The sequence below is a fragment of the Bos javanicus genome, chromosome 17 (assembly GCF_032452875.1).
Source record: "Bos javanicus breed banteng chromosome 17, ARS-OSU_banteng_1.0, whole genome shotgun sequence".
Classification (NCBI taxonomy): Eukaryota; Metazoa; Chordata; class Mammalia; order Artiodactyla; family Bovidae; genus Bos; species Bos javanicus.
In genome coordinates, this window is record NC_083884.1 from 65,219,492 (window position 1) to 65,242,249 (window position 22,758).

General features: G+C 49.6%; 1 protein-coding gene across 6 annotated transcripts in view; it reads right to left on the minus strand.

Moving 5' to 3' along the window:
• WSCD2 (WSC domain containing 2) overlaps window positions 1-22,758 on the minus strand; it is a 132,120-nt gene that overhangs the window by 32,679 nt on the left and 76,683 nt on the right. For 4 of the 6 annotated variants that reach the window (XM_061385159.1, XM_061385157.1, XM_061385158.1 and 1 more), the window contains 3 exons: window positions 19,743-20,680; window positions 6,339-6,453; window positions 1,445-1,629 (listed from right to left, as the gene is read on the minus strand). In XM_061385159.1, the coding sequence (XP_061241143.1) occupies window positions 1,445-1,629; window positions 6,339-6,453; window positions 19,743-20,121 (679 nt within the window). In that variant the 5' untranslated portion in view covers window positions 20,122-20,680. Of the gene's footprint in view, window positions 1-1,444; window positions 1,630-6,338; window positions 6,454-19,742; window positions 20,681-21,308; window positions 21,564-22,758 lie in introns of all 6 variants that reach the window. The other 2 variants (XM_061385156.1, XM_061385160.1) reach the window with 2 other exon arrangements.

Genomic DNA, 22,758 nt, shown 5'->3' on the forward strand with positions numbered 1-22,758 from the left:
CTGCCAAGTCCACCTGAGTGGGAAGGCCTACATTCTGGGCGGACCTTGTCAGCTCCACTGAGGTCTAAGGCCTTATTATTCAAGGTGTGGTCCATGGACCAGCAGCCTAGCATCACCTAGGACCTCCTTGGAAAGCTGAATCAGAGTCTGCATTTTAACAAGATCTCCCTGGGATTCCCCAGCATGTTCAAATTCGAGATTTGTAGTTCTGGATTCCTGTTTCCACCTCAGGACCGCATCAGAAGAGTACCCAGGACAAACCTCAGCCCTCTGTTTTGTCAAGGCCATTAGCTCTGCTTGTCGGTCTGAACGTCAGCTCTGAGGTCACAAGGCTGTGTGACCTTGGGCAGGCTTACTTAAATTCATTAAGCCTCAGTTTCCTCACTGTAAAATGGAGATGATTAACCATGGCAACTGCCTGAAAAGTCTGTAAGGAAGGGAAACAAAATCAGGCTTGCAATGGGCTTAGTACAGTGCCTGGCGCACAGCAGATGCTTGAGAAACAAACATTAACTGCTACTAAACAGCCAGAGAAGGAACAATGCGACAATATCCACAGAGGACGGGTGGCTCCTGTCCTCGCCTAACCACACCCTTCCCTCCCTCAGTCTGAAAACTGGAGAGTTTTTCTCATAAGACCAAAACATTGGCAAGTGAGGGATAAATTGCCTCTGCATGCATGAGTGCTAAGTCACTTCGGTTGTGTCCAACTCTTCTTGACCCTGTGGACTGTAGCCTGCCAGGCTCCTCAGTCCACGGGATTCTCCAGGCAAGAACACTGGAGAGGGTTGCCATGCCCTCCTCCAGGGCATCTTCCCAACCCAGGGATCAAACCCTTGCCTCTTACATTTCCTGCATTGGCAGGCCGGTTCTTTACCACTAGCGCCATCTGGAAATTGTCTCTATGGGAGCATTAAAGGCATAAGCTATGGGACTTCCCTGGCGGTCCAGTGGTTAACTCCATGCTTCAGTACAGGCGGCCTGGGTTCAATCCCCCGTCAGGGAACGAAAATCCCACATGCTACATGGCACGGCCAAAAGAGAAAAATTAAGAGAGAAGCTCTGGAGTTGGTTTAAATCCTCTGCTGCTTGTGTGACAGCGAGCCTCAGTCTCCTCATCTGTAAAGTGGGTGAATAACTGCAGTTTGGAGGCCCATCGTGAGGACCACATGTGCTCTTGCAAAGAAGGCACTTCGGAAACGATGGAGCATTTGCTGTTGTCAGTATCATCATCACCATCGTTAGGGACAACCTGCTCTCAGCCAGTCAGGAAGGACAGGCCAGGTCAGGCTTTCGGTGTCTGTGGAGGGGGAAGAGGGGTTTGGCTGGAGGCGAGGCTGGGGCAGGGTGGTGGTGTCTGGTGGCGGGGGGCGCCCGAGGGCTCAGGAGGGGTGGGGGGCGCGGGTGGGCGAGGGGCGGCGAGGGGAGGGGCTGACTCACGTACACCTGCGGGCTGACTCTTGGGCCAGCTGCAGCCGGTAGACGGACAGGCGGTTGGCTCCGCCGCACACGCTGCCCCGCTCGCCCTTGCAGTCCATGTCACACTCCGTTTCGCTCACGTTTGCCGCCTGGATCTTGTGGCCGCAGTAGCACTCGGCGCCGAACTCCAGCCCAGCGTATAGGTAACCCCTGGGGGAGGCTGCTGTCAGGCCAGGGTGCCTGCCCCCATGGAGACCCCCGGGGAGGGCAGGGAGTCGTGGCCAGGGAGGAGGTCCCAGGGGATGGGTCGGCTCTGGGGACTCAGAGGTCCTGGGGGAGATGGGGCTACAGATGCTGAAGGTGGGATGACAGAGAGACCCCCTGGGGGAGGAAAGAGGGGACCTCAGGGGACAGGAGACCCATCCACAGTGGACAGCGGGTAGACAAGAGGCTTCAGGAGATGGGGAGACCCCGGGGAAAGGAGGAGACTGGGGTGGGGGGCTCTCCTTATTTTCCTGGAAGCAGGAGGGGGGAAAACAAGGAAGGCTGTGGGGGTCAGGGAGACCTAAAGAGATCTAGGGGACAGGGATGCTCCAAGGGACATCAAGATCGAGAATTAGGAGACCCTGAGAAAGTCTTGGAGGCTGAGGAGTCTGAAAGTCTTGCAGGTGCAATGGGGAAGAAGCCAAGAAGGATTACATCGAGGTCCTGGGTTGGGGCGGGGCAGGCAGGGAGACTCAAGGAGGGGACGAGACCCCAGGGAGACCACTGGCTTCCCTCCCTGCCTGAGGCCTCACACCCCCTCTACACCTCGCCACACAGACACAGCACGTCACAGTCGCACCCCCCCACATACACCTTCAGCACCCTCGACACACACCACACCCTTCCGGTCCTGTGGTCCCTCTGCCCTCCCTACTCTCCGGTCTTCCCTGTCCACAGCCAGGAGCCAAGCATGGGTCGGTCCTGTGGTCCCTCTGTCCTCCCTACTCTCCGGTCTCCCTGTCCACAGCCAGGAGCCAAGCATGGGTCGGTCCTGTGGTCCCTCTGTCCTCCCTACTCTCCGGTCTTCCCTGTCCACAGCCAGGAGCCAAGCATGGGTCGGTCCTGTGGTCCCTCTGTCCTCCCTACTCTCCGGTCTCCCTGTCCACAGCCAGGAGCCAAGCATGGGTCGGTCCTGTGGTCCCTCTGCCCTCCCTACTCTCTGGTCTCCCTGTCCACAGCCAGGAGCCAAGCACGGGTGCAGAGTCTAACCCCTTTGTTCCGGGAAACACCACCCAGGGGTGATACCTCTATGTCCCCTGAGAGAAGTCCGGCCCAGGAGAGGGGGCAGGGGACTCTCACATCTCTCTGGAAAACCAAGGTCACATATCCAGCCAAGTAAAAAAACTCCTTTCCTTAAAACAAAAAAGAAATCCAGGCACTGCAACATTTTCCTTTTTTTTTTTCACAGCTATGGAATCATTTCCTAAAAAGGACTCTTGGTAAGGATCCGTCTGTAAACAGATGAGAAGGGAATTGCTTGTTCTGGCTCCAGGGGTGGGTATGAAGTGGTGGCAGGGAGGGGAGTAGGACAACCTCTGCTCAGCCCTCTTGCCCACTGCATTCTCTGAGGCATGTTCCAGAATTGAGAAAGGTTCCAGGGGGCGGGGGGCAGCCTGCAAATTACTGGTCCTGCAAGACTGGACTTATAGGAGGTGTCACCTCATGCCTTCCGGGGGCTAGCTGGAGATACAGACCCACCCAGACTCATGTCTCTGAACATCTCAACTACTCAGGGTGGCATGCAACCACAGGGTCACCTGGGCAGATGCAATTGTTGTTCAGTTGCTCAGTTGTGTCTGACTCTTTGCAACCCCATGGACTGCAGCACGCCAGGCTTCCCTGTCCTTCACTGTCTCCTGGAGTTTGCTCAAACTCATGTCCATTGAGTCAGCTCTTCACATCAGGTGGCCAAACTATTGGAGCTTCAGCTTCAGCATTAGTCGTCCCAATGAATACTCAGGGTTGATTTCCTTTAGGACTGACCGGTTTGATCTCCTTGCAAATGCAGTTCAGTTCAGTTCAGTCACTTAGTCGTGTCCGACTCTTTGCAATCCCATGGACTGCAACACGCCAGGCTTCCCTGTCCTTCACCAACTCCTGGAGCTTGCTCAAATTCATGTCCATCAAGTCAGTGATGCCATCCAACCATTTCATCCTCTGTCATCCCCTTCTCCTCATGCTTTCAATCTTTCCCACCATCAGGATCTTTTCCTATGAGTCAGTTCTTCCCATCAGGTGGCCAAAGTATTGGAGTTTCAGCTTCAACATCAGTCCTTCCAATGAATATTCAGGACTGATCTTTAGGATGGACTGGTTGGATCTCCTTGCAGTCCAAGGGACTCTCAAGAGTCTTCTCCAGCACCAGTTCAAAAGCATCAACTCTTCGGTTCTCAGCTTTCCATAGTCCAACTCTCACATCCGTAGATGACTACTGGAAAAACCACAGCTTTGACTAGATGGACCTTTGTTGGCAAAGTAATGTCTTTGCTTTTGAATATGCTATCTAGGTTGGTCATAGCTTTTCTTCCAAGAAGCAAGCATCTTAATTTCATGGCTGTAGTCACCATCTGCAGTGACTTTGGAGCCCCCAAAACAAATTGCAGATGCAGCAGGAGCATCTTAAACTATCTGGGCATCCTGGGGCTGGGTCAGCCTCCTTCTTCCACTTCTCTGTCTCTCCGAAGCCTTGGTTCTCAGGTGTCCCTGGGCCCGTCACGTATAACTGGACGCACTGATGGAAGGACCACTACTGGACAGCAGGAGCTTTGAAAGTTTCCCAGCTGGATGTGAAAGTCAGAGCAGCGGGGCTCCAACCATGGTCCCGGGACCAACAGCATCCAGTATCATCTGGGAACTTGTTAAAAATGCAAATTCTTGGACTCCACCTCAAACCCAGCAAATCGAAAATTGGGGATGGGGTGGGGCCCAGCAGTTTGTTTTGAAAGATCTCAGGTGAGCTTCCCTGATAGCTCAGTTGGTAAAGAATCTGCCTGCAATGCAAGAGACCCGGTTCGATTCAAGGGTCCGGAAGATCTGCTGGAGAAGGGATAGGCTACCCACTCCAGTATTCTTGGGCTTCCCTTGTGGCTCAGCTGGTAAAGAACCTGCCTGCAATGCCAGAGACCTGGGTTCAATCCCTGGGTTTGGAAGATCCCCTGGACAAAGGAAAGGCTACCCACCCCAGTATTCTGACCTGGAGAATCCCATGAACTGTATAGTCCATGGGGTTGCAAAAGTCAGACACGACAGCGACTTTCACGTCCCGGCTGATGCTGACACGCGCATCCTGGAGCTCACAGCTTGGATGCAGAGACAAGCACATAACTAGAAAAGGGCTGCACAGTGAGGTGAGGGTGAGATGGAATATATTGCTGATGGTGGAAATGCAGGGCTGCACAGTGAGATGAGCGTGAGATGGGATATATCGCCGATGGTGGAAATGCAGGAGGCGCCCAACATGCCTGGGGTGTCAGGAGAGACTTCTCAGGAGGCGACAGCCAAGACTGAGCTTCAGAACATGAGTCAGATCAACTTGCGTAGTTCAGTTTGGTTCCGCACATGCTTGTTGGCAGCCCACACGTGCTTCCAGATAGAGCCAGAGTGAGTCAGCCAAGGCCCTGCCTCCAAGGGGCTCCCCAGCTAGTCGGGGGACAGAAGCATGAGCAGGCTTGGGCTGCAGAACAGCAAGAGCTTACACGTGCCGTCTGCCAGGCGCTCTTCTCAAACATTTGCTTGGCAAATACTAACTCTTCAGCCCCCACAAGACCCCTCTGAGGCCATGCCCTGCCATTTACCTCCGTCTCCCCACAGTCCAATAAATAAATTAATCAATCAATATCCTAGAGAGCTGGGAGTCTCTCCTAAGCTGAAGGTGGTCCTGTGTTCAGGATTTTGATGGTGGACTGTTCTGGAAGCTGATTATAAAGTGGACAGTGTTTCCCAATCAGGGAGAGAGGGAAGGGTCCCTTGGCCACCCACTTGCCCATTTCCTCTCCAGCCATGCAGCCAAGCTCTTCCAGAGCTTGTGACCTCCAGAGGCATCAGGCTCGAGTCTGAAGGTCAGCATGTTAGAGGCCTCCCGCAAACCGCCACGGGCCGGGGTCCCAGGGCATGGGGGAGGGCAGGTCTGCTCACTGCTCAGTGCCTCCCGGACAGCAGGGCTGTTCCCAGGCCTGGCCCCAGGGTCCCCCCTCGCCGTCCCCTGGGGTCTGCCTACTCTCTAAACATCAGCTCCCTCCCCGTAGGGCCTGTTCTCATCGAGAACATTGTTTTCTCCTTAGATTGGAAAACATTGCCTGGACAGGTGAGTGTTTCTCCCTGGGGCAGGAACGAACAGTCTCTTGACTGGGGAACCACGAAATATCCCTGATTGCAGGCTCCCACCTCAGCTTTCCCACAGGCATCTCACAAGCCTCACGCCCACAGACTCACACTCGCCAGCACGTAAACACTTGTGCTTTCCCCACAATTCTGGACCCTTGCCAGCATATCCACAGAGACTCCAGCACTCACAGCCACTATTATTTAAAGGCAATTCGATGTTGGCATTAAGCTCACAAACGTATCACTCTGCAGAGTGTACACTGTAAACTCACACCTAGGCACAGCCTCACATAACTGCACACAGATTCCTACAGACCAACTTCCTACTCTTGATCTCCAGTGTCCATGAGACAGGCTCCTCCGTCCATGGGATTTTTCAGGCAAGAGAATGTGCACACGCATGCCCACACACACACACACCGTTGCCTCACCCTTCCCTTAAAGTCACATTGTCCATCCTTCATATGCCCTCCCACGGAAAAAAAGAAAGACCACCACAGGTAGGAAGCTGCGAAAGAAGAGGTCTGAATGCAGGGAGCCTGGGACCCTACCGTTCTGCACAGTTGTCCTGGCAACGGAAGACGGTCATCTTTTTGTAGTCGAAAAAGGACACACCTCGAAGGGCCCGGCTCTGGGTGTCATCCAGGTAGCAGCCGATGTACTTAGCTTTGGGAAGATGAGAAAAGTAAGATCTGGGGTGGTGGGGGAAGGAGACAAAGCTGAACGCGTTTCAGAAGTGACGAGTATGCCTCTGGCTATGTGGCTTTGTTGACCTCTTGGTACCAGTTCCTTCCTCTGAGCAGTAAAGTGGAAACAAGAGAGCCTGAAACTCGTGTGCACTGGCAGAGCTTGGTCTACGGGGGCAGTGGAGTCCCGTAGGTAAGGCTGTGGGCCCTGGAGGCCAACAGAGGGGAGGAAGGGACCTTGCATAGCCAGGGTTAAGGGCACACCCCTGGGCTCTACTGATGGCAACTGGGCACCCAGCAACCCAAGCTAGCCTCATTCCCTAAGCACCAAGCACACGGGACTCTTATTATGACAGCTCTGAAGAGCTTGATCTGTTGACAGCCTGCCGTCATTTCTATAAGATGACTTAAGGTTATTTTTTTTCTTGGAAGGAACACTGGACTTGGACACCTCAATATCCAGATCACTGTCTCACTTTGGGGACATTCCAGAGCATTTGGGCCGCTTAATCTCTCTGAGGCCCAGTTTCCTTCACTGTGGGGATGAAAATATCGGGTCAGTGAGGTTAAAATGGACTTATCTGCATAAACATGTCCTCCACAGGGTCTTGCATATAATAGGCACATCCTTAAGGTGAGTGGGATAAGAAACCAGCCATTCACGGCGCTGTTTGAAGTTCTTCCCACTTTTCCCACCTTGTGAGCCAAGGTAAAGGCTTTCATCCAGAAGGAAAAATTTTTTTTAAAGATTCTGTTTGATGTGGATCATTTTTATAAAGTCTTTATTGAATTTGCTACAATATGGCTTCTGTTTTCTGTTTTGGGTTTTTGGCCGTGAGGCACGTGGGATCTTAGCTTCTCAACCAGGGACCGAACTCACACCCGCTGCACTGCAAGAGGAAAGTCTTAAACTCTGGACCACCCTGGGAGTCCCTCAGAGGAAAATCTTGACTTATGTTAAACAACCATCCAATGATACACCATTCACTTAGTTTTCTTAGATTAGTATGTGTGTTCTTACACGTCATGGTAAATAGTACACGAAGACGGTACTTTACAGTCTATCAAGGCTTTTCCCGTGGGTTCTTACAATCATTATTAATTTGGACATGCACTTTGCTAAGTGCTTTACTCATACTGTCTCCGTGGATCCTTAGAATGAGCCTGTGAGGGAATTATTAATATCCCCTATCAATATAGAAGAGGAAACTGAGGCCCCGAGAGGCTAAGTCAGCAGCCCAAGGAAACAGCTTATACCCATGGGGCTGGGTTTGGACTCAGGCAACCTGGCCGCAGAGCCCATGTTCTGAATTACTGCCCTCCTTGTTTCTCTCTGCTTTTCCTTTTTTTAAAGACTCTTTTTTTTTCCTGCTGTGGACCATTTTAAAGTCTTTATTGAATGTGTGACAATATTGTTTCTGTTTTATGTTTTGGTTTCTCACCGGAAGGCATGTGGGATCTTAGAGCTCCTGTCCCCGACTGGGGATCAAACCTGCGTCCCCTGTGCTGGAAGGCGAAGTCTTAGCCACTGGACCACCAGGAAAGTCCCTCTGGTTTCCCTTTGGATCCGGGGACCTTTGCAATGACCCAGGTGCAGTGGCTCCTGGCATGCTTAGACTCTGTTGTTAGATGATTGAACAAGGGCCCAGAAAGGTGAAGTGAGCTGTCCCAGACCTGAAACTAACTGACGGTAGAATAAAGATTTAAGTTTAGGTCTATCGGACCCCAACCCAGTGCTCTTGCATTTGGGAGTCACTGAAGGTGAGCCTGAGGACCCAGCCAGCCCTTGGAATTAAATGGCCCTCCTGGAGAATGATTGAGGAAAATGCTACATGCCACTTGATCTTGTTCAGGCCTAGGCTGCTGTCTATTTAAACTGTGGGCTCCTCGCCACTCCCCTGCCCCAACTCGTGATGGAGAAAGGGTCTAGCAGAGGATACAGGCTCGTTAAGGAGAAATTGTGTCCCCTCAACGCCGTCCTAGGAGGTGCAGAATTTGTCAGCCTCGCTGGAGATGTGTCTCAACCCTGATCACCTTGAATTTCTTTCATAAGACAGAGGTGATTTGGTCAACTAAAAACAGTCCATCTTTAAAAGAAACATTGCCTCCCTGGAGCAGGGACGTCAGACGGTGACAGCTCTGGAAAAGCCGACATCTTGTCCCTGTGCTTGTTCAACAATGGATGACTCTCCTGTGTCACAGAGGGAAGCATGGCCCGGGGAGGGGTGTGTGTGTGTGTGTGTGTGTGTGTGTGTGTGTGTGTGAAGTTTGCATCTGGGCTGGGAGAGAGAACTTCCATGGGCCATGGTTGGCAAGTAACCTTAGTTCAATAGTTCACTAGAGGACAGAGTGTCCAAGGATGGGCAGGAGGAGAAAGAAAAAGGAGGAAGGAGAGGAAGGGAAAGGGAAAGGGAGGGAGCCATTGTTTATTTTGCCAGAATGAGGTCATTGTCATCAGGTCAAAAGCTGTGTGTGTGTGAGAGGGAGAATATGCATCGAGTACCTACTATGTGCTGTCTACTATGTGCCATTCCTCATTTAAAAAGATTTGGTCCTCACACCCTTCTTATTAATCCATCTTATAGATGAAGAGACTGATCCTAATGACTGTCCCATCTCCCTGTCTTAGAAGTGAATCTTTGTATCTGGCATACATATATGCTTTCTGGCTGGTCCCCACTCATGTTACTCCATCTTACTTGTTTCTAAGTAGAATTCGAAATGATGCAGTCTGTCTGTGTGCCTATGGCTTGGAAGCATCTCGCTTCAAATTTAAGCCAGATCTGTCCTCCAGCCATTGTACATTTGAGGAGGCTTCACTTCCATTTGATCCACAGGCCTCAGGATCATAAGGTGCCACACTGAGTCCTGAGGGAGATGAGTGCTCACAACCCAGAAATGCTGGGTTGGAGCTGGAAGTACTATGACCATGGGTGGTCTCGCCAGAGGGTGAGGGTGGGTGCATTTGACTATAGGTGGGATTTTGGATTGTGTTAGATGAGAGTTTTATAATCAAATTAATAGGTGTGTGAGCATATGTACACACGGGTGAATGGGTGGGCTGTCATGGTACTCTTTGTGCCTTCAAAGCACCCTATCCTCGTGTTTTTCTGTTGCACACACGTGTGCATGCTCAGTCACGTCCCACTCTTTGCAACCCCCATGGACTGTAGCCCGCCTGCCAGGCTCCTCTGTCCACGGGATTTTCCAGGCAAGACTACTGGAGTGGGTCGCCATTGCCTTGTCCAGGGGACCTTCCCGAGCCAGGGATGGAACCTGCGCCTCTGTCCCTGGCAGGCGGATTTGTACCACTAGTGCCACCTGGGGAGCCCCTACCTGCTCTCATCTTGGGGAGACGCTGACCTTGGAAGAGCCGATCATATTGCACCTGCCACCAGCCAGTGATTGATGGCTCTGGGGAAGGACACAGGACCTACCCTTTGGATTCTTATAGATTAAAGCTGGGAGAAAGAAGCCTGTCTCCCTTGAGTTGTGATACTGGTATTTTCTAAGCCCAGAATTACCAACAGCCAAGATCCCTGGCACAAAGTCAGTCTGTGCAGGAGAACCAAGCTAAGTCAGAAGCAAGCAGAGATGAGAGTTAGGAAGAGAATGGCACAATTCATTCATTTGACAACCTAGGCTCTTCGGTAGTTTGGGGACAAGACACACTACATTTTCTTCTTTGGCTGAAGCTGATTGAAGGTGGGTTTTTTGTCACCTGCCATCACAGGAGCACTGACTAGTATGCTGACTGCCAAGCTAAGTTGCTCGAGTCCGCCCAGCTGGGGGAGCCCAGACTATGTCCCTATTTAGGCTGCCCTTTCTTGTGTACCACACTTAGTCTCGGCTTGGGAGAAAGGCTTCTCCATCCCGCCAGAGAGACCTTCCTGGAGGGATGATGGGAGACGGAGGGTCTTTTGGAAGAGGAGTTAATACTTGACCATAGGTCCATCTGCCCCAAAGCCTGGGCTTTTAAATGCTGTACCATCCCTTCCCTAACCCTCCCACCAGACCAGGCAACAGGCTGAGATGACCCACACAACAGCCGTTCAAAGACTTGATGTGGGAACAGATGAACCTCCTCTTCTTCCTCTGTCCACAGGAGGGAAAAAGGGACTTGCGGTCCCCTTCACGGCTGCTCTGGAGAAGCCTGGGCATGCTATATACTGTGACCTGACGGATGGGCTGAGCTCTTTGGGTCAGGAAACGGATACTGAATCTGTTTCCTCCTTGCCCCGGGCAAGGAAGGGCTGGTGACTCTTTCCCTCCTGACCCTCAGTGCAGGCTGTGGCCAACACGACCGGCAACCCTGTCGCCGGAGCTCTATCGCCCAGTTAGAGATAAGCTCATGGTGGGGTGACGGGGTGGGAGGGGGTGGGCTACCATCCAACCCACTTCCGATTTTCCTCAAGTTCTGCTGCAGTGGCAGAATCTCCCGGAGATGAGGGGGAGGTCGGGTATGTAAAACAGGGACAAAATTCACAGGCCACTCGAGGGTGAATTAATGGCTGAGTTCATACAATCTATCAGCTCGTCGGAGCAGCCATCCGAATATCGCTGAAATGGCAAAGTCCCATCCCAGCCTTGCTATTTATCTCAAGCGCGGAAACCAGTGAGGGGTAAGCCCAGGAGAACACAAGCATCTGGAAAAGAGCTTTCCTGACTATTTTTCCCCCTTTCCTGTCCTTTTTTCCCCCTCTTTTGCTTCAATTAATCTTCCTTTTCAAGCAACGTTGTTCTCTTCAATAAAGGTAATTTGTTAAGAGGATAGCTAAACATGTGCTAATTTGTATTCCTCTTATTTATTGTTTGTGAGTAGATTTGCAGACAGGAGGTATTACAGTGTCCTCAAGGACCAGTTTCAGAGTCTACCAGATCTGGGTTCTAATCCTGCCATTGCAAGTAGGCTGGCTGTAGTACTCAAGGTCCAGCCTAAAAAGTGGAAATAAAACATAAGCGTGTAGGATTTCCCTGGTGGTCCAGGGGTTAAGAATTCTCCTTGCAGTGCAGGGGATGCAAGTTCAATCTCTGGTTGGGGAAATAAGATCACGTGCCTTGGGGCAACCAAGTACCTGCTTGCTGCGACCACTGAGCCCATGCCACAACTAGAGAGTCAGTGCGCCGTGACCAAAGATCCCACATGATGTAATGAAGATCCCACGTGCCACAGCCAAGACCGGACACAGCCAAAGAAATGAAATGAAAATTAAAAAAAAAGAAAACCAACATAAAGGTATTTTGGGTTGAACTGTGCCCCTCATAAAAAAAGATCAGTTGAAGTCCTAAGCCCAGTACCTCAGAATGTGACCTTCTTTGGAAATAGGGTCACTTCTGATGTAATTAATTATGAGGTGATACTGGAGTAGGTGGGTCCCCATCCAACATGACTGGTGTCCTTATAAGAAAGTGGCAAGCAGCTCTCTGAAGTCCCAGAGACACAAGGAGAAGACCGTGTGAAAACAGAGGCAACAACTGGTGTTTTACAGCTGCAAGGAAGGCCAAGAGTTCCCACTGATGCCAGAATCTGGGGAAAAGGCTTGCAAGAGATTCCCTCTTAGGGGCTTTGAGAGCCCGTCTTGATGTTGGACTTTTAGCCTCCTGAACTGCAAGGTAATACATCTCTGTTGTTTCAAGCCACCCAGTTCATGGTACTTTGCTATAGCAGCCCTTGAACACCAATATGGGGATATTTTTAAAAACTATTTATTTATTTGGCTGCTCTGGGTCTTTAGTTGCAGCACATGAGACCTTTTTCTTCTTTTGGAAAGAAATTTATTTATTTATTTTATTTTTGGCTGTGCTTGGTCTTTGCTGTTGTGCAGGCTTTCTTTCTGGTTGCGGTACTCTGGCTTCGCATCGTGGTAGCTTCTCTTGTTGTCACGCATGGTCTCCAGGGTGCTTGGGCTTCAGTTGTCGCGGCACGTGGGCTCTGTAGTTGTGGCTCCCGGGCTGTAGAGCACAGGCTCAGCAGCTGTGGCACATGGGCTTAGTTACTCCATGGCATGTGGGGTCTTCCCGGACCAGGGATTGACCCCGTGTCTTCTGCATTGGCAGGCAGATTCTTTACCACTGAGCCACCAGGGAAGCCCATCTTTAAGCTGAGGCAGGTTAACTCTTAGTTGCAGCAGGATCTAGTTCTCCCACCAGGGATCGGACCTGGCCGATCATTGGGAGCATGGAGTTTTAGCCACTGGACCACCAGGGAAGTCCCTACAGGGGTATTTTTAAAATTGACTGTAAGAAAAAAAAATTGACCAGAAGGTTGAGCTCTTTGTGGAAAAGAGAAACAGTTACTTTCCTGCTGGGGACTCTTCACTGTCTTGGAAAGTTGCCCCTCAGGAGGATCACTCTAGGGCTATCTGGGCTTCCTTGTGCAGGAAATTGCATTCCTGGAATTCCTGCTCATGTCTAGGTTCCCTAGGGGTAGAAGGGACGCATCTTTCACTTTGGTCAGGGCCCAAGGATCCTAACAGGCTCAGCTCAACTATCTCCTCCCCTCAGGAAGGCACGATACAGCCCCATGACCCAACCGGATCCCTCCCTTGGGATCCCAGAGTCCCCTGGTTTACCCCACCTTAGCACTTTCTAAACAATTTTCCAAGTACTGGGCATTATTTTTTCAGAGTATGAAGAATTTAGGCCCACTGTGGAAGAATTTTTAACAAAATGAAAAAGTGCTATAGTGGGGGAAAGCATGACATGATGCTATATATATATATATATATAAATATAAATATAAATATACAGTGTTCCATTGTTTAGAAATCACCGACTCAACTCTGTGAGATGGTGACGGACAGGGGAGCCTCGAGCCTGCAGTCCATAAGATTGCAAAGAGTCAGGCAGGACTTAGTGACCGAACAACAATTCTTTAGAAATAAACCCACAAGGGAGGAAACAAGACCAAAAAGGTGATACCTCAACAGGGTTGATCATGACTGTTGTTGGATGGTGGGCCTCTGGGCTATTTTAACTTTTATCTCTTTTTGCTGTGTATTCTAATTTTTCTACAATAAGCATATGTGACTTTGATGATCAAGAAAAAAGTTATATTCTAAAATATAATTCATCTTTTTACTTGTCTTTCTTTCTCCTGGAGGGTATGACTATTCCTCAGACCAAAAAAAGAAAAAGTGTGCTTGAATCATTCTTGTGTCTCCACCTCCCAGCACAGGCAAGGCAAACAGACATGCAATAAATACAGAATGAATGAATGAATGAATGGAGTTGGGATTCTATTAAGAGTCGGACATGACTGAGTGACTGAGCAATGAACAATATAGCTCAGTGGTTAAGAATAAGAGCTTTGGGGGCTTCCCTGGTGGCTCTGGATCTTTTTAAAGTAACAGTTAGAACCGGACATGGAACAACAGACTGGTTGCAAATCGGGAAAGGAGTATGTCAAGGCTGTACATTGTCACTGTGTTTATTTAACTTCTATGCAAAGTACATCATGTGAAATGCCAGGCTGGATGAAGCACAAGCTGGAATCAAGATTGCCGGGAGAAATACCAATAACTTCAGATATGTAGATGATACCACACTTATGGCAGAAAGCAAAGAAGAACTAAAGAGCCTCTTGATGAAAGTGAAAGAGGAGAGGGAAAAGTTGGCTTAAAGCTCAATATTCAGAAAACTAAGATCATGGCATCTGGTCCCATCACTTCATGGCAAATAGATGGGGAACAACGGAAACAGTGAGAGACTTTATTTTGGGGGGCTCCAAAATCACTGCAGATGGTGACTGCAGCCATGAAATGAAAAGATGTTTGCTCCTTGGAAGAAAAGCTATGACCAACCTAGACAGCATATTAAAAAGCAGAGACATTACTTTGTCAACAAAGGTCCATCTGGTCAAGGCTATGGTCTTCCCAGTGGTCATGTATGGATGTGAGAGTTGGACTATGGAAAGCTGAGAACTGAAAAATTGATGCTTTTGAACTGTGGTGTTGGAGAAGACTCTTGAGAGTCCCTTGGACTGCAAGGAGATCCAACCAGTCCATCCTAAAGGAAATCAGTCCTGAATATTCATTGGAAGGGCTGATGCTGAAGCTGAAACTCCAGTACTTTGGCCATCTGATGTGAAGAGCTGACTCATTTGAAAAGATCTTGATGGTGGGAAAGATTGAAGGCATGAGGAGAAGGGGATGACAGAGGATGAGGTGGTTGGATGGCATCATCGACTCTATGGACCTGAGTTTGAGTAAACTCCAGGAGTTGGTGATAGACAGGGAGGCCTGGTGTACTGCAGTCCATGGGATCACAAAAAGTCGAATACAACTGAGCACCTGAACTGAACTTGTGGCTCAGTGGTAAAGAACCCACCTGCCAATGCAGGAGACATGGTCTGATCCCTGATCTGGGAAGACCCCACACGCCTCAGAGCAGCTAAGCCTGCTCGTCCTAGAGGCCATACTCTGCAACGAGAAGCCCGGGCACCCTTACTAGAGAGTAGCTCCTGCTAGCTGCAACTAGAGCAAAGCACATGCAGCAACAAAGACCCTGCACAACCAAGAACAAACAAAAAAAAAATTTTTTTTTAAAAGAAGAGCTTTGGATGTAAACAACAGTCGGGTTGGAGTCTGCTCTGCCACTTGGCACCTGTGCGACATGGGACAAGTCCTTTAACCCCTCTGAGCCTCCGTTTCTTCACCTATGGAAAAGAGTTTAATACTTCCTACAGACATAAGGCTGAGTATGAGCACACAGTCTGACCCAGAGCTGACCCTCCATAACCTGCATAGATTGCATCTTCTGCTGGAGGAGGTGGGAAGTGGGAGCCCTGCGGTTGCTTCCAAAAATGCTGACTAAATCTCCTGTGTCCTTTTTCAAGCCCAGCCCAACACCCTCTGTAATCTGGGGTGGGGGAAACAGAAACAGCACAGATTTTGAAATCAAACTGGAGTCAGCTCCTGGCTGTGCTCCCGGCAACGGGGTCACCTAAGGCAAGTCACATCACCTCTGTTCTCTCCTACAGGATTACAATATTAATAATAATAGCCAGCACGCACTAAGTGCTTACTGGGGTCCAGGGTCTGTGCTGAACACTGTCTGTGCACTGAGAACTGAGATGATGTAGTGCTTAGGGTTCAAGTGTAAGATCCAAACCTCCCGGGTTCAAATATTGATTTATCCTCTCCTCCTGCTGGTTAACCTCGGGCAAGTTACCTAACCTCTCTGTGCCTCCATTTCCTCCCTGGAAGGGGGAGTTAATGACAGTGTCTACTTAACTGGGCTGCCAAGAAGACTATGGGATGTACCAGCTTCAAAGTGTTTAGAACAGTGCCTGGCATTTAGAGAGCATGCCATGGATTTATCTTATATAATCATCACAACAGACATCTGATGTTAAGTACCTTTTACCTCCCAAAGGAAACTGAGGTGACCTGCCCAAAGAGCTTCACAAGCTACCACAGAACTGGAATTTGAACCCTCATGTGGCTGCTCAGAGCACAGGATCTCGAAAGCCTAGCAAGGTGACTGGCACGTTGCAGGTGCCAGCTCCACCCGGGAAGTCAGACTTCCTGCCCAACCCCAGCCCAGCCTGGGAGCAGCTCCACCCTCCCTTCCTGTCCCATGATGGGCTCCGAGTCCTTTATAGCTTAAGTCTTGCATCGTTGCATCAAGCAGAGCCCTTGCCAACTTTAGATAACCAAATGTGTTTAGCATCAGGTCAAGGAAGCATCTCATTTTTATTAGTGTTAATCTAATATGTTGTGTTTCCTTGCCGAACTCTGAATAAGTTAATCAAGGACAGTCTGAATTTGTGTTTTCTTAATAAGACTGCCTGATTTCAAAGCTGCCTGATGAGAGCTCTGCGCTCCAGGCTTCTTTATTTTCTCTTCTGTCTCTCTTTATACTTTATAAAATATCTAAGATTTCCAGAAGCAAGGGGTGGGGTAGCATGGTAGAGAAGAGGGCTCACAAGCTTTGGAATTAAATGAATCTTGCTTCAAACCTCAGTTCCTCTACTCACCACGTGGGTAACCTGGGGTAAGTGACTTCTTCTGAGTTTAAAAATTTCTCATTTGTAAAATAGGATAATAATAGTCTTTAACTTGTTGAGTCGTTGTGATAATTACATAAGGCAATGACGGTCTAGCCTATAATAACCATTCAATATATATTTAGCTACTATTTCTACTACTATTAATACTAGTGGCAGAAACTATTAAGTGACCTATTATTAAAAGCCAAGAGATCTGAAAAGCATTTTACATATATCATCTCATTCAAATAACATATGAAAAGCACATGGAACAGTGGCTGGCATGAAGGAGGTGCTCAAGCAATGGTAGTAACTACCTGGAACAGGGGTGGTGGTATTTCATTCTCATAATAAACAGGGGTGGGTGTTTCTATTGTTGTTGGATGTATCAACTGTGCCATTAGGGAATCATATTCTATTAGAGGACCACAACGAACACAGGAAATTACCATTCACATAAGGGCCATGGCAGGGAGTACAGAGAAGGAACATTTGGTCAAGCCTAGAGGGGGGTCGGAGAAGGCAATGGCACCCCACTCCAGTACTCTTGCCTGGGAAATCCCTTGGACAGAGGAGCCTGGTGGGCTGCAATCCATGGGGTCTCGAAGGTTGGACACGATTGAGCGACTTCACTTTCACTTTTCACTTTCATGCATTGGAGAAGGAAATGGCAACCCACTCCAGTGTTCTTGCCAGGAGAATCCCAAGGATGGCGGAGCCTGGTGGGCTGCCGTCTATGGGGTCGCACAGAGTTGGACACGACTGAAGCAACTTAGCAGCAGCAGAGGGGGGTCAGGACAATTTTCTGCAGGTGAACTAAGCTGAGACCTGGAGGATGAGTAGAGCTGTGGCCAGGCAGCAGGCTGGTCATTCCTTCGTTTGTGCATCCAATAACTCTTTTATACAACCAGTAGGTACTGAGTACCATCTTTGTTTCTGGTGCTGTCCAAGGTGCTGATAGAACGAAGCAATCGGGACAGGTACCCATTTCTGCCTTCATGGAGCTGACAGTCTAGTAGTAGAGATAGACTACAAGGAAGCAAAGTGCTTCCCTGGTGGTTCAGTGGTTAAGAATCCACCTTGCAATGCCGGGGACACTGGTTCGGATCCCTGGTCCAGGAAGATCTCACATGCCGTGCCACAACTATTGAGTCTGCCTGCTACAACTACGGAAGCCTGCATACCTAGAGCCTGTGTTCCACAACAAGAGAAGCCACTGGATTGAGAAGCCTGTGCACTGAAACTAGAGACTAGCCCCTGCTTTTCACAACTAGAGCAAGCCCATGCAGCAACCAAGACCAAGAGCAGCCAAAAATAAAATAAGTAAATAAAATTTCAAAAATTAAAAAACTAAGGAAGCAAATAAAAGCAAGATACTTTCAGATGGTGATAGGTACTGTGACAAAAATAGAATTGGGGAACGTGGTCCTGACCAGGCACAAAATGGGGCTACTTTAGGGCATTCCAGGAAGACCGCTACAGGATGCCATGGTTTGACTGGAGACCTGATGGAAGGGAGGAAGGGAGCCATGCAAAGATATGGGAAAGAGCATCCCAGATGGAAGAGACTAACTATAAAAAGATCCTGAGGTAGGAACGGGATTGGTGTGTTTAAGATGTGTGGTGAAGTGGGTGGGAAGTGTTACATGTTAATGTTACAACATATAATGCCAAGTGTTACAACATGGTGGGCCATGATGGGGGCTCTGGAATTTATCCTAAGTTTGATGGGGCTTGCAAAGTAGCAGAAGGAGTTTGGAGTGGCTGGGATGAGATGAAGCTTGGTGATTGGAGAAGGCAGTGAGAGAATTTCTCCATCAAGGCAGCACCTCACACCTCAGCTATGCCTACAAGATGGGGTCCCTTACCCAGGTGGATCCACAGACCTTCCTGATCACCCCTAAGACTCGACTCTGTGCAGGCATCATGCTAGATGTTTCCATAATCATGTCTCATCAAACTCTCAGGAGAAGCCTGGCAGGAAGGAGGCCATTGTTCCCATCTTACAGATGACAAAACTGAGGCATGAAAAGGCCAAGCCACTTGCTTGGACTGCATGACTGGTTGGAGTGGAGTTGGACTATGAATCCAAGTTCCCTAAGCCATTCTGCTACCTTTCACCTTCTCCTTCACTGCCCTGTGAAGTTTTCAAGGAAGTGGAATTCTAGAAAATTCCTGAGGGTAAAATGATGGGGTCTTCTGGATGGCTCCTGAGCCAGAAGCAGGTTGGGACTGAAGCAGGGAAACATGCTCCCCAGGACGAGTCCCCTCCAATAGCCCTGCTTCCTTCCACGGTGGGAGAAGGGGTTTTTCCACAAGTTGAATGACAGCGGAAGTGTGACATGTGGCAGGGAACACAAGGGCTGGGGAGGTTTTCCTTCTGTCCTGATTGGTGGTAGATCCTCCCAAACCATCTGGCTGTGATTCTGGAAATGTCCATTCGTGTTAATCTCATGAATTGCAGGAGTTGTGGGGTCCTCCCCAGAACGCTGCTCCAATGAGGGGACATCAGTTGACCCTGGGAAGTAGTCATACAGCCAGCATCCAGGCCAGATGTGTCTGCTTTGAACTTGTCACTGACCAGCTATGTGGCCTTGGGGAAAGTTTTCACTTCTCCAAGCCTGTTTCCATGTGTGTTAACTGGGCATAGGATCACATTCCTTAAGTCCATGGAGTGTAGTGAAAATCAAGTGAGGTGATGTACTTAGGAAGAAAAGCCCACTTTGACTGTGACAGGCTATGAAAATGCAACGAAACGAAGTCCCCTAAGCGTCCTCACCAAGGGATCCGGCTAAGCAGAACAGAAGCTCTGCCACTAGCTAGCTGTGTGACCTTAGGCTCCCGGGGCCTCAGTTTCCTCATCTTTAAAATGGGAATAATAGCACCTATCACATGGGGTTGTGGCTGTAATTTGATGCCTGTCAAGTGCTTGGAAAAGTACCTGGCCCTTAGTAAGTGCTCAATAGATGCTCGGGGTTTTGATTTTCAGGTGCATGTAACAAGGGCTATAAAGGGCTGCATGGGAGGGTCAGATGTTGAACTCTGACAGATTCAGGGTTCAGCTCTAAGCGTGGATGTTTATAAGCTGTGTGACCCTGGGCAAGCTACCTAATGTCTCTGAGCTTCAATTTTCTCCTCTGTGAAACCTCCTGCATATATAATGGCTGGTTCCTAGGAAACACTGAACACTGGCAGCTGTTACTATAATATTATTAGTATCATCATCCCCCTTCCCTTGTCCTCAGCCACCTTCCAGCCCAGAGGCTCACCCCTCTTACCTCGCTCCTCCTCCTTCTCCCGGACGACCCTCCCCTTGAGGGCCCGGCTCCAGGCTCCCCCGTAGTCCCCCAGCTTGGCTCTCTCATTCCCGTCCTTGCCCTTGAACCAGGGTCCGTACCTGCGGGCGATGCTTGAGACTTCACCTGTGTCCCGGAAGCCTCTGCCCAGATTTAAGTCACCCAGGAAGGTCAGCTCAGCGCCCTCCACTGGGGCCCCCACAGCGGGGTTGGCCTGGTTCTGGGACACAGCAGGCTGACCCACAAAACCAGAGTGAAGGAAGACAAGGCTCCCAGCTGTCAGGTAGAGCACCAGGAAGGTAAAGAAACGCACAGGCTTCCTGCGGAAGTACCGCTGGAATTTGAACCAGAGCTTGGCCATAGTGGGATCATTCCGGACTGGATCACTGGGGCTCAGCTGGGGCTTGGGGGGGTGTGGTCCAAGGAGAGAAGGGAGGGGGGCTTTGTTTCTTAAGCTTCCCTTAGGGATGGAGCCCCTGGGGGTCTTCAGTCTTAATCCCGCTGTGAAGGTGACTGCCAAGTCCAGGGCAGGAGGGCAAGTCCAATGCTTGGCTGACACCAAGAGAAGAGAGGACAGGCTTCCCCAGCCCTCCTGAGGTCAGGGTGGGCTTCTCTGGGCCATGAAAGGGGTTCTGAGGCTCAGGGCACTCAGGAGTTGGTCCCATGTTCCTACATCTTGTTCTCTGCCGCAGAATTCCCAAAGAACTTGGAAAATAGCAATCGGAGGAGGATTTTGTGAGGGTTCACAGGCAGCTGGAGTTCACTTCTTGCCCGTTCTTGGTTGCTCAGGCCTATAGGACCTAGGTTAATTCACGAAGGGCCTCTTTCCCAGCTGGGGACCAAGCTCAGTCTGTCCACCTGGTGGAAACACAAGCGGGCAGCCTTTCATCTGGTGAAGCATTAGGGCTCAGGGCTGCCACCTGCAAAAGAGCACAGGTACAGACATAAGAAACCTCCTGGCAGAGGCCAGAATGTGAAGCTTTCTTGAACATTCTCAGGGGAGGGGAGAATGCAGAGTCCAGAGAGGGAGGAAACCAGTGGCCCAAAGAACCCAGCAGTGCTGGGTAAAAGCGACTCGTGCTGGGTAAAAGCGACTCCTGCTGGTCCTCGTCTTGGGACAAGCTTTATCTTGGACAAACTCAGGTCCTTAAGCCCCATTGCTCAGTGCTCAGTCATGTTTGACTCTTTGCGACCCTTTGGACTGTAGCCCACCAGGCTCCTCTGTCCATGGGATCTTTCATACATGAATACTGGAGTGGGTTGCCATTCCCTTCTCCAAGGGATCTTCCCAACCCAGGGATTGAACCTGCACCTCTTGCATCTCCTGCATTGCAGGCAGATTCTTTACTGCTGAGCCATGGGGGAAGCCCTTCCTAAGCCCCATACGTCTGCATATTTGTCAAATATATGCTGATTCATGGGGGTTAGTTTAAGTCTAAATGTACTTCCTAGGTCTTTGCCAGACTGTCTGCTGGACATGGCTGATACTGAACTAGATCAAATTTGTTCATTTTTTTTCCCCCAAACACATATTTATAGAAGACCTACTGTGTAGCAGGCACTGTCCTGCATGTGTGCTAAGTCGCTTCAGTCTGTCCGACTCTTTGGGGCCCCATGTAGACTGTAGCCCCCAGGCTCCTCTGTCCATGGGATTTTTCAGGCAGGAATACTGGAGTGGGTTGCCATGCCCTCCTCCAGGCTCTGTTCTAGGTGCTGGGAATAAAGCTGTGAACCCAAGAGACACAGTTCCTTCTCTCACCGGGATCACGTTGTCATGGAAGAGTTCAAACCCAGAGTCCCTCTCTTTTATCCAAGGAAGAAAAGGAGAAGGAAGGAAAGCAGAATTATTTAGCAACATACGCATTCACTCAGTATTTATTATGCATAGCATGCTCTGCTTTGTACGGAGCCTTCCATGTGTATTAATTACTCTTCCCCATGTTCCCATGGGAAGTGCCTATTTCCCATTTTACAAATGAGGAAACTGAGGATACACAGCTGGTGAGTGGTGGAGGTGGGATTGGAACCTAGGACAGTCTGAACACAAAAGCACAGCTCCGAACCCCCGCCTTTTTGACTCTTTCTCCCACACGGTCAGGACATCACTTGGGAGTTCCGAGACAGCCCCTGAAGCAGCAGCCCGTCTCTACCTGCTCCCAGTGGCCAGTGGTGGCTCATTGTATGAGGGCCCCTCAGAGTGTGGTCTGAGGAGCGTCTGATTCAGCATCCCTTGGGAGCCTGGCTACCCATGAAGATTCCCAATCTCTCCAATTGGAATTTCTGGTTGAGGAGGAAGCCTACAGGTGTAACCAGGTGCTCTCAGGTGATGATCACGAGCACAAAGGTTTGACAACCATGGTTTTTTCAGTAAACACTCAGGATCAGCAGTCTGGAAGAAAATAGATTGTAAATTAGAAAATGGAAAAAAAAAAAAAAAAGAACTCCATCTGCCTTATGTGGTTTCATATCACCACCAGCAGGGGGCCTCATGACAATCTTGGCCACTGCAAAGGAGTCAACTGTCAGCCAGCCAATGGGTGATTTGAATGGTGACAGCCCCTACCAAATCCAGACAGCAGCATGAGAGTTTAACTGCGGTGTGAGGTAGAGTCCAGTGTTCCTACATATGCCATCCTATTCATTCAAGAATTAAGTACTGAGCACCTACATACACTATCGTTGTAAGCACTTGGAACTATTCAATGAACAAGACAGCCCCAAATGCATGCTCTTGTGGGGTCAAACTATCAAACAAATGTTCATCCATCCATCATTCTTTAATCTATCCAGCAGTCCACCTACCCATCCATCCATCCATTAAGTCACAATCTATTCACCCATCCATCATTCATTCTTTAATCTATCCATCAATTCCCCTACCCCTCCATCCATTCATCATTAATCTGTTCATTAATCCATCCACCCATCCATCCATCACCCATTCATTCATCTATCTATTCATCTGAATTGGAGCAGCCCACTCATTCATCCAGCTCTC